The 11,758-nt window shown below is 50.2% G+C and overlaps 1 protein-coding gene across 1 annotated transcript; it reads left to right on the forward strand.

The window, feature by feature from the left end:
• The first annotated feature begins 761 nt into the window (after positions 1-761).
• LOC120679621 (protein CHLORORESPIRATORY REDUCTION 6, chloroplastic-like) lies at positions 762-2,546 on the forward strand. Its single transcript, XM_039961258.1, has 4 exons — positions 762-1,142; positions 1,652-1,786; positions 1,885-2,093; positions 2,157-2,546. The coding sequence occupies exons 1-4, from the start codon at positions 905-907 to the stop codon at positions 2,361-2,363; spliced, it is 789 nt and encodes a 262-aa protein (XP_039817192.1). The 5' UTR covers positions 762-904; the 3' UTR covers positions 2,364-2,546.
• The last annotated feature ends 9,212 nt before the right edge of the window (positions 2,547-11,758 follow it).

The following is an 11,758-nucleotide window of genomic DNA, read 5'->3' on the forward strand; positions in this document are numbered from 1 at the left end:
AGCAGGAGATGACACTATATCTTTGCCGTTACTTCAATTTGAGAAATACATTTGTAAATAACATACATAATATTATTAAATTAAAAATTCAAAAAAGATTGTGGAGGAAAATAACAACCGTGACGATAATTTACACAATAGTTAATTACGCTGTAGTTCATAACGGTATAAAAGATCAAAATTTTATAAAATATTAGTAGAAGTTTACGAATTCCGTGCTGGTCTGTTGGGCTGATTTCTGTGACCGTCTACAATTTTTTTTCCCTCCGTACTGATCTATTCCACCAGTTTTTTCTTGGCTGTGTTTGGTTAGGATGGTAAAAAAAATTTGGTGAATCTTTTTGCACCTTTGACCACTAATTAGTAGTACTAAATAAAGTCTAATTACAAAACTATCTTCACAACTCTTGGTAAATTCACGAGACGAATCTAATGAGGTCTTTGGCCATATGATTATAAGAAGGTTACTGTAGCATTACTGTAGCAAATCATAGACTAATTAGGCTTGTTAGATTCGTCTCGAAAAATTACACCCATCCGTAAAAAAATTTCGCAAGTAAATTTTGTTTAGTACTCTATGCATGCATTTGACATTTTGTGAAAAAAATTTCACCGTGTTAACCAAACACGGCCCTTATTTTGGCCAAACGCGCTACGAGCCTCCAGGGCCCATCTGGCCTCGCAAAACCGGTCACTGGCTCACTGCACTGCACTGCAGACTCTTCTGCTAAGAAGAAATCAGTTTCGCTTCAAAAGAAAAGAAAATAAAACAGTTGCTCGAACCAAAAAAAAAAGCAGAAGAAAAGAGATAAACGGATAGGACAGGCGTGAACGGCGCGACCCCGACCGTTGCGCCGCGCCGCCGCAGGCCGCAGCACACTCCGCCCGTCGGCGGCCGCCCGCCATGGCCGCCGTCGCCGCCCACCACATGCCCGTGGTACCACACCGCCATGCCCCGATGCGGCACAGCGGCAGCTGCTCGCCGTCGCTCCACCCGGCCTCCCGCTGCTCCGTCACGGGGAGGCCGCCCGTCCAGCTCCAAGCGGCGTCGGCGAGGGGAGAGAGGGCGTCCGGGCTCACCACGCGCGTCGCGTTCAACCCCTCCGGAGACTTCGACCTCTCCCTCTCCATGGACCAAGACGGTGAACCCCCTTCCCCCTTTTCCCCTCAAATAAACGAAGTTATGTGCAATTTTAGTTAAAAACAATCAACTGATCGATCATATGACATGAACTGAGCACCGAATTAGATGATGGCTCTCGTTGTTTGTCGGTGAACTGAATGCTGAAAAGGCTAACCAGGAGCAGGTTTATTCAGATTTCTGTGCGCAGGCATGTGGATCATGATTTAGGAACCACTGGAACAAGTCATGTACTTTGGATTTGTAAGATCACTTTAAGTTGTATTCAAACATTCCTGACAGTCACTCAGCCCAGACCCCAGAGGCTATGCACTGCCCAAGCAAGAACAGTGCATTTGTCTCTGAGTTTGCCACTGGCTGCTCTCTTTTTCATGCATGGCCTGGTCATTATTTCTAAGGATCAAATATCTATCCACTCTTCACTTCCTGGGCTGCTGGCACCATAGTAAGTTACTAAGTTCCTTGACATTTCTGCTTGTGAGTAATAATTTGTTTGTGTTTTTGCTATAGATGCCCCACAAGTCCAACCTCCGCCACCGCCTACAGAAGGGCGCTTTGAAATCGTCCTCAACAACGACATCATCCGAGCACTCGACCTGTCGCCTGTTCAAGAGGCACTCGGTGACTTGAGTTCCTTGACGGCAGGTTCACAACCATACCTGGAACTACAACAACATGCCGCTTACTTCAGTTGCTACTCACCAGTTTCATGGTCTGACAATAAGTTTATGTGCATCGTTTAGCTGATTCAAAAAACCTGTTGGATAAGACCGTTGGGTTCACCATAAACTACGAGAGAGAGGATGAGTACGACACGCGGGAGCTGTCGGAGTTCCCCGATGTACGGCTATGGTTCGTGAGGCTTGATGCTGCTTACCCTTGGTTCCCGGTTGTGCTTGATTGGAGAGCCGGCGAGCTCGCCAGATATGCTGCAATGCTGGTCCCTCACCAGGTAACCAATCAGAGAAAAAAAGTTTCTGAATATAATCTGAATTTAACACATGTCGAACTGCAGATGAGCATGCGGCTCGGCGTCGTCTTCAACCCGGAGGCACTGGAGCTGTTTGTGATGAAGAAGGTTTTTGCTGTCGACGCGTGGCTTAAACAGCAGAACCATCCGAAGCCAAGGTTGAAGACGGCAGACATGGCCAGGATGCTCGGCTACGGTATAGGAGATGAGCTGTTTGACTTGATCGAGAAGCACCCTGTTCATCCTTCATAATCCAATTTACAACACTGAAAATAGGGGCCCGACATTTATATGAAAAGAAAGGATCCAACAGAGTTAAATGCAGTCCATTTCAACATACAGACATACAGGATAGTGAAGGCTGTTGTGCAGAGATCAACATTTGTACGTTTGGTTTGGTTCGAGGAGCTTTTTGATTCTGTCGTGTTGCTCACAGCGTTTTTGTTTTGTGTTTTTGCTGTTGTACACTTGCTGCACTCATGCAGCAGCAGGGTACCTGCAAACGAGGGCCGGTGCCCGTGCTCCTGCGACCGCGAGTCTCTCTAATTTGTTGTCCCAGGTTTAGAGCATCCAGTGTCACAAACCCTCTGCTAAAATCATTTACTATAGTAATGGAAAAATATTTGAGACAACTACAAATAATAATCTACTACAGAAACTCATGACATGTGACAATAACTTAATATTAAATTGGTTCTTTTGCGCTTAAAAAAGTTGGGCTTGGAGGCGCCACAGGCGCGAGGAGCATGCATGGAGGCTGCGGATCCACGCCCGCGAGAGCCGCGGCAGCATTGAAGTTATGGCATTGAGGGGGTGTTTAGTTGTGAAAAAGTTTGGATTTTAGTACTGTAGCATATTTCGTTGTTATTTGACAATTAATATTCAATCATTAACTAATTAGGTTTAGGACCAGACGAAGAGAAATAAAGAGTAGCTCCCTCCGCGTCGCTCCCGAGCGACCAGAGGGCGACTCCACCACCACCCGCCAAACCTCACCAGCCATCCCCGGCCGCTGCCGCCGCCGGAGGCGGCGGCCCGCGGTGCCGCCGAAGTCGGCCCCCGCTGCAGCCTCCTCTCTCCCTGCTACTCCCTTCTTCCGTTCCCCTTTCTTCCCCTTTAAGCTTGGTACTACAATGGCGTCCGTGACCATGGCTGCCTGCCGGGGCAACAGATCCAGGGTCCCTAGGGACGGATCCCGTCCTCCCCCTACCGGATCTGGTGCCCCCGGGGCTCGAGGCCTCCCAGCTGCGCGAAGATGGCGCTGCTGCCCGGGTTGGAGCTTCTGCAGTGGCCTGAGGTGGTGCTGCTAGTCGGGTTGGAGCTTCTACGGCTGCAGGCCATGGTGTGGTGCCTTGCTGCTCGCTCGAGCCGTCAAGGGCTCAAACAACGCGGTGCCGGCACTATGGCGGGCGGCTCCAATAGGGACTGCTCAGCTGGCTGCCCCAGCCTCCTCCACCGTGTAGAGCCAGGTTTGAGTCGTTCCTCCCCACTGCACCTTGCTGCTCGTGCGAGCCGCCAAGGGCTCAAGCAGCAAGGCGTGGTCGCTACTACCTGCTGCTCATGCGAGCCGCCAAGGGCTCAAGCAGCAAGGCGTGGTCGCTACTACCTGCTGCTCATGCGAGCCGCTAAGGGCTCAAGCAGCATGGCGTTGCCGTGGAGGCGCCGGCTTGGCTCTGCTAAATCACACCATGCCTGTCGGTGGTGCTCGAATGCTCGGGTTCCGTGGAGGTGAGGATGGTCTTTGTGCTTTGGTTCTTGCGGCTACAGGGTTTCGGAGAGCTCATGGCGAAAGCTATGCTCGATTTGTCGGGCCGACGATGGCGACGCCCTCGGGCGCCGTTCACCTTCTTGGAGGCATCGTCGCAGCGCTCTCCTCCCTTTGATGACCCCCACAGGCGTCGTTGTGGAGGCACCTTACCAGTTCATCACCAAGTGACTTACAAGCTCCTTCGGTCAATCCCTCCCTTAATGGTGCTCAAGATGTTTGCTGCTTGAATGTCCGCCACCGGTGGATGTGCTCTGGCCATCGTCCATGTTCCTTGATTGCGTCATCTCACTTTATGCCGGGTTGCGGGACCATGATCCCCTCTCTTGGATCTCCTCGTTCTCCTATCATTGGTCCTCCCCCTTTTGGGGATTCCTCCCCTCAAACGGTGTTGGCGGATGGCGATTGGATCCCGGATGTACTCCATAGATGTTGCAAATCACGATTGCCGTCTGTCTTCTTGACTCAGAGCTTTACAGTCGCCTGTGGAATGGAGGTTGTGGGAGTGCCAACACCTGGTGGTGGTTTTGTTCAGCAAATGTCGACTTGCACCCGCTGTGGGGGGCTAACCTTTAGTCTTGTAGTTTGTCCTTGTTGGAGTGTATTGTTCTGATGTTGTTTGGTGATTCCTCTCTTCTCCCCTTTTGTACTCTCTGGACCTACAAAGGTCAATCATGTAATTGGTGTCCACTACCAGCTTGCCGGCATCTGTGGATCAATATATTTAGGTGGGGATCTTTCGTCACCCCCGGTGATTTCCCTTAAAAAACTAATTAGGTTTAAAAGATTCGTCTCGTATGAATCAGTTAAACTGTGTAATTATATATTTTTCAACTGCATTTAATGCTCCATGCATGTGTTCAAAGATTCGATGTGACAGGTACTGTAGAAACTTTTTTGGGAACTAAACACCCCCTGAAGGGCAGACCAGAAGACATTGAATCTATGAAAGTAATCAGGTAATAATGTGTCCGTAGGACCGAGACAGGCGACCAGAGGGGGGTGAATGGGAGCCTTTAAAAATTCACTCCGAGATAACAAGGACTATATCCCGATTGCCACCCCAAAACGCACCTCGTGTTGAATCGTCAAGATGACACAAGTCAACTCGTGACAAGCTTACCCTAGGAACGATTTGACACGCTCAAAACGTAGCGGAAGCAAATCAAAACGAGACACCGGAAAGCTTGCACAAACTAGATTAAACAGTCATTCACACGAGCTCAAGTTCATGTAGAGAAGCAACGTGACACAAAGACTCAACTGAAAGCAGGCCTGCTGCGCAGCCGCTGCGTCTCACTGCCGCTTGGCCTCATCTAGCCTCCGCCCAATCGTCCTCCCTCTCTTGATTGGAGAGATGAACAAACGCATACCCCTCAATCCTAGGTGCCACATATTTATAACCCACAGGGTGGCACTACCTAAATTACAAATTTGCCATTACGTCAATCAAATTAACATAATCGGCGCGTATCACGCAATATCGTCCTCCACGGCAAACAATCTCGATGTCCGCGATCCTTCCATTGAGCACCATGGCGTCCCGTGATCTCGCCGCACGACGATCCAGAATCTTCTCGCGATCGACAATTGTCTCCGTCTTCGGCCACGTCCGTCACAACGAACGTCCGAGATCTTGGTTTTGTGGCTTAACCAAGAAACCGTCCACCAACGTTCTCTCGTTGTGTCGTCAGGTACAGTAGACATACACCGCACGATCTCAAATCCCTCGAACGTAAGTCTTGATTCACCCTTCACTGCTCTCAGTCCATCGGCGTGGCATCATATCTTCGTTCTTCACACATCGCCGCTTGTTCAGTCTCCACCTATCACCTACAACGACACCAACCAAGAGAAACGTCACACGCACACCGTGTTGTTCAATCACTCATCACAAGGTCCTAGCCCCACGGGCATCTCAGTGTCTATTCTTTCATTTGTGTTTTTACTTACTTATTGTTAGGGGACCACCAAAGAAGAAGGCCAAAGCTAAGAAATCAATTTAGTCATAAATTAACGAATCATATACAACATATTTTACAATTTTTTTAGTAGTTGCATGCATGACATGGCGTCTCATCTATAGGCTCATAGTCAAAGCCTTCCAGCTAGGACACTCACATGAGCCAGGAATGACGCAGCGTTTCCCGCAGCGATGTCTGTCGAGCTCAAGAACCTGACAAACAGAGCCTGCTGCTGCTTAGCATTGGTCACCGTGGAGACTGGAGAGAGATGCCTACATGAGCTTAGTTTTCTCAACCCGGTCCTGTTAAAAAAGAAACCTTTGGTTGTTTGTTCAATTCGAGATGACCACTCAAAAAGAAGAGATGCCAATCACTGGCCAAGATGACCATCGTTAAAAGTATATTATTATCATATTATACTGGCCGCTTTTCCACAAATTATAATATAATGGACAAATTCTTAGGCATACCAGATTCAAAAGTTCCTCCAAAAAAAAAATGAAGACACATACGCGCAACCTAAAAGTTTGATTCAGGGAAAAAGAACCTAAAACGACCTATGTTTTAGAACAGGTGGAGTACCATGTTATATGCCAACAATGAAGTAGCAGAACCAATCATTTTCTTTCTGGAAGTACAAGCTGGATTAGCTTCAGGGATCCATCAGAGAAAACTGAAACACAGTCACTAGCTGCTCATCAACGCTAACATGGGCCGCATCTTATGGGGCGGTGGTGGTTGGGCGAATGGCCGCTGGGCCCGGTGTAGTCTTCGTGGATTAACCTGGGCGCCACCTCACGGCGAGTCCTCATCATCTTCATCTTCTTCCTCTCGCCGTCCTCCTCCGCAGCACGAGCCGTGGTGCTCGCATGGTCCTCCGGAGGTGTCATGCCGTGACGGCCGCCGGATGTGCTGTCCGCCGGACTGCCGCCGGAAGGCAGTGGTGGTCGTCGCCACTTGAAGTCATCTCGAATCTGCTCCTAGCACACATCAATCACGCAGACATCATGTAAGTGTCACAGCATATGCTAGAGGAAGATGTCACTCTCAATGTGTATACATGCATGGCATGGGAGAACATGAAAAACGAAGAATGCTAAAAGAGTAACCTGACGGCTACTGACCTTCTTGTTCGGTGCTGCGTGCATGTCCAGCCTCCGAAGCCCTAAAGAAAGAGGAAAATTTAATAGAAATACAATCAGCCCATACTCAGTTTAGTACAAATTATGAAGCTAAACTCAGTAAACGGGTACCAATATACTGATCTTACTGGATGATCCTGAAGCTAATAACAAGCATCATTACCATGAGCCATATTAGCAAGAAGTAGGAGGGTGACAGAGCCAAACACCATGGAAGAACTCCTCATTGCAAGTGGGGAGAGTTGCCTGTAGATGGGAAGCCAAGCTAGCTAACCCCTAGTTTAAGGTATGCAAGCTTGCTTTCACCCCAAGAGCCCAATTCTGAATGCATACGTATAGGAATGAGTGGGTACCCATGATGCATGCATATAGAATCCCGTTTCCTGTCTGAGTACATAATCTGAAGGGCTATGCGTGTCTTGTACTCCCTCTGTTCTAAATTATAAGTTATTCCAAGAATCTTGGAGAGTCAACCAATCTTAAAGTTTGACCAAAATTATAGAGAGAAACATAAAGATTTATGACATCAAATAAGTATACTATGAAAATATAACTAATAAAGAATCTAATGATACTTAATTCGTGTCGTAAATATTATTATCTTGTTGTATAAATTTGTTCAAACTTGAAAATTTTTGACTCTCCAAGATTCTTGGAATGACTTATAATTTGGAACGGAGTAGTAGCTAGGCGCAGCTGAAAGTTTATGATCACATATTCTTCTCAGTGAAGTTGGACTGCAAAGGACGCGATCTTGATGTGATTCTCAAGATGGGTGCATGCCGCCCTTTAAGGGAGGATGCTCCCCTGAAATGTGGCGCTTGTTTTGCTCAAGAGCTCAATCACCTTGTGCGTGTCCTCACTGAGGCTGCGAGCTCGCCTTGGGTAATTATAATAGGAAAAAGTCTATTTTTGGCTATCCAACTTTTGATTCGGTTTGGTTTTGGTCATTGAACTCCAAAACCGGATATCTTTGACCACTCAACTATGAAAACCATTTATTTTTTACCATCGGGCAGGTTTGGTGGCCGGTTTCGCTGACGTGGACGCCGTGTCCGCACCATCTCCCTCTCCTCTCTCTTTTCTCCTCTCCCTCTCCTCTCTCTTTCTTCTGTCTCCACCACCGGCAGCCGCCGGCCCCTAAGCCGGCAGCACCTGTGCATGCCTCCACCGCGCCCCCGTGCCTCCTCTGCGCCGGCCGCCGTATCTCGTGCCAGGCCGCCGCCGCCGTCCATCCCCTCGCGCCTCACCTCCCCGGATCGACCGAGCCCTTTGCGCCGCCACCCGCCGCTCATCCTCCCCCGTCTCCCCACCGCCGAGCAGACACGCACCCTCTCTAGCCGCTGGCGCCATGTTCCCTTCCTCCGCCGTGGTCTGCCTCTCTCCCTTCCTCCGTACCGCCACTACAATCCTCCGACCTCCACGCCACCACGGAGGAGCAGGGGGCGCACACCACCACGGTCTCCCGGGCGAGCTCGAGCTCCACTGCAAGTGAGGCTGACGGCCGCCACCCTCCCTCCGCACCTCTCCAACCTTCCCTTCATGCTCCCACCACCTGAGCGCTGCCCCTGCGCTGCACGCAAGCACTGCCCCCTGCTCTGCACGTGAGCGCCGCCCCTTCAGACAGCCGGCGGTGGGCTGACAGAGGTGCAGCGGCCAGCGGGCGGAGCAGGCATCGGCGGGAGGGCGGCCGGTGAACCGGCGTCGAGGCCGTTGTATTGCCGCGTGGCAGCCTGACGCCGGGCAACTGGCGTGAGCGGCTCCACGAGGAAGCAGCGGCCACGCACGGCGAGGCGTGAGGGTGAGGGAGCAGCGGGCAGTGGCTGGGCCATGGCGAGCCGTGCAGGGGCAGCGCAGAGCTGGGCGGTGGCGAGCCACAGCAAGGGTGGTAGGAAGCTGGGTAGTGCCGAGCTGCAGCAGGAGCGACGGCGGGCTTGAGCCACGGCCAGTGCAGGGGCCGCGCGAATCGCGCGGAGCCGGCATGGCGGCCGAGGCTGGGCGCCGTGGTGCCCGAGCGGCCGCTGGGCCTTGCAGAGCCGGCGCGACGGTTGGGGTTAGTGTGGCGCAGGCGCAGCGGCTAGGCGGCTAGGCGAATGAGCGAAGCCGCGCGGCCCGTGGCGCAGTGGCTCGGCGGAGGAGTGGGGCAAGGCGAGGCGGAGGTGCAGGGCCCGCGGCAGAGATAGGGGAGGGTGGCGGTGATGGCCGGAGCTGCGCGGCACTGGAAGAAGGGCAAGGGAGCCTGACGTGTGGGGCCATCTTAGTCAGCATGCTGACATGGCTAGTAGATCCAGCGTGGCAGTGAAAATCAGGGTCAAAACCACTTAAATGGGGGTCAATGGCCATTTGTAAACGGTTTGAAGAGTTGAGTGGTCAATAATATCTGGTTTTGGAGTATCATGGCCAAAATCAAACTTTACCAATAGTTGGATGGCCAAAAATGGACTTTTTCCATTATAATAAAACCGCCAGCTGTAAGCAAAAATGGAGAATTCCGCCTTTACCATAGAATTATAGAAACTTCGTCCCCTACTTGTAAACAACGTAGCAAAAGTTGCATGTGAGAAACCCTAGCATATGTAGGTGATATTGATAGACTGATCTTCTCTATTTCTGTGCAAGGATCTTATGTAGATGCAAAACCGAGTATGGGGAAAACATTCTGAGTAGGAGTACAAGTGTTCATCTCTAATCTAGTACAGGAGAGAGAGAGAGACACAGAGAGAGAGAGAGTGGGGTGGGTAGAGGGGCACAGACCATCTGCAGATGCCAATGCAGAGGAGCCGGAGGCCATGGCGCCAATGGCGCAGAGGAGCTCGGGGTCGTCGAGGCGCAGGTCTGGCGGCGACGATGGTCGGCGAGGAAAGAGGAAGCCCTCGGGCCTCCACCAGCACTGGCCGGCGACGGGGGTGGTAGAGGCGAACGACGTGGCAGTGCTGGGGTGCTTCCCGTCGGCGTTGCGCTCACCCCAGATCGGTAGGGTTGTGGGATAGGGGTTTTGCAGCGGTCAACTTAGGTAAGCGTGCCCTGGCCCCTCTTCTTTTATTTATAGCACGGACAACGGGGGCCCACCAGCCATAATGACTGGGCGCCACCAATCAGGGCGCAAATCAAGGGATTGGGCCAAATCTTTGGATCTGGGCCTGGAGATCAATTCCAACATTCTCCCCCTTCTGTTCTTATTCTTGTTCTGTATCTGAGTTTGCATTGGTCCATCCCATCGCAGATCAGTGTATAGGGTGTGTCTCGCCATGACAATTATTACCGTCAGATTAATAGCCACAATCACCTCTCTGGTCTGAAACGTAGTCTTATTCTAGGGCCCTCTTTGTCCAGGAATCATAGGCTTTCCCTTAAACCCATGCCGGCTAAGTGTTCTCTGAACACATTGGGTGGTAGGTCTTTTGTAAACGGATCTGCTAACATCTTGTTCGTTCTGATATGTTCTAGACAAATAGTTTGATCCTGGACTTGCTCCTTAACAACATAAAACTTGATGTTAATGTGTTTGGCAGTACCACTAGACTTGTTGTTATGAGCATAAAATATTGCTGGCTCATTGTCGCAGTATAATTTCAGTAGTTTTTCTATGCTGTCGACCACTTTCAATCCGGGTACGAATTTCTTTAGCTATGTGACCTGCCCGGAGGCCTCATAACATGCCACAAATTCAGCATACATTGTGCAGGATGCTGTATAATAGGGATGTGGGTTCCCGATCTTCCGCAGGTTCTGGATAACTTTCGTTGTAGGCGGAGCGCAACACACCGATCCAGCTTTAGATACTAAGACCCGAATCCAGCAATCTTAGCACCACAACTCCTCTAGTTATCAATCGTGTCACAACCCGTTTGACCTCTTCAAGAAGGCTAATCCCTGCAAGCACAACAAAGAATACAAGCAAGAACTTGAAAGAATGCAGTTCAATCGAAGTGACTCTGCAGATGAATGATTAATCACACGAGTTGGGGTCTCACAAACCGATGAATAGCGACAACTGTTATTGACAGAATGAATCTAAGCAAAACCCAAAGTATAATGATGGTGGCAGTGGCAGATAATAAAGGGTTTAGGTCATGCAAGACCCCCCCTGGTCGCACCCCTAATGGGCTCAACTCGATACATGGCCCAAAGACCGAAAAACGGTGATGCAACACTGAGACAGATTCTAGATGTCATCTTGTTTCAGTGATTCCTATCTATTTCAAACGAATTTGGGCCTAAGACTGGTTCCATTAGAAGCGTCTTGAAATTATCTTTCCATCCATACCAAGTGCGCCCAAATCCGACTCCGTATGCGACCTGGGCGTCTGTTTTAGTGCGGGCTATTTCTGGAGTCTGAAATAGACTCGAGCTCGTCTTGGATTGGGCCTCCAACTCGACTTGGTCGCCTTTGCTGGACTCTTAAGGTGGTGGCCAAGGTGGAGGACGTCCAAGGGACTCCTTGGTGTGTCTCCCACCTCCTTTGGGTGTGCTCTAACTTGGGCCAGGATTCCAAGGATGAACAACAAGCCCATGACGGCGATGTAGATTTCGGCAGAAACAATGGTAGAATGTCTTGATGATTTGAAGACCTTGCCGATGAGATATTAAGGTGGAACCATATCTATTTGAATCTTATCAGCTCATGAACCTCAATCGCACTCCGGATCACTGAGTTATGACCTTCGCAATGATTCACTATCGGTCTACCGACGAACCGAAAGTTCAACTTTACATTTGTGCCTACAATCAAAGATTGACATATACAAGTGGAACCAAGTGAATTGTACCAAAAAA

Source organism: Panicum virgatum, chromosome 6N (genome assembly GCF_016808335.1).
Source record: "Panicum virgatum strain AP13 chromosome 6N, P.virgatum_v5, whole genome shotgun sequence".
Classification (NCBI taxonomy): Eukaryota; Viridiplantae; Streptophyta; class Magnoliopsida; order Poales; family Poaceae; genus Panicum; species Panicum virgatum.

Coding starts and splice junctions, on each gene's coding strand:
- LOC120679621 (XM_039961258.1), top strand. CDS start 905: ATGGCCGCCGTCGCCGCCCACCACATGCCCGTGGTACCACACCGCCAT. Junction 1,143..1,651: donor CCTCTCCATGGACCAAGACG/GTGAACCCCCTT, acceptor TTTTTGCTATAG/ATGCCCCACAAGTCCAACCT. Junction 2,094..2,156: donor CAATGCTGGTCCCTCACCAG/GTAACCAATCAG, acceptor GTCGAACTGCAG/ATGAGCATGCGGCTCGGCGT.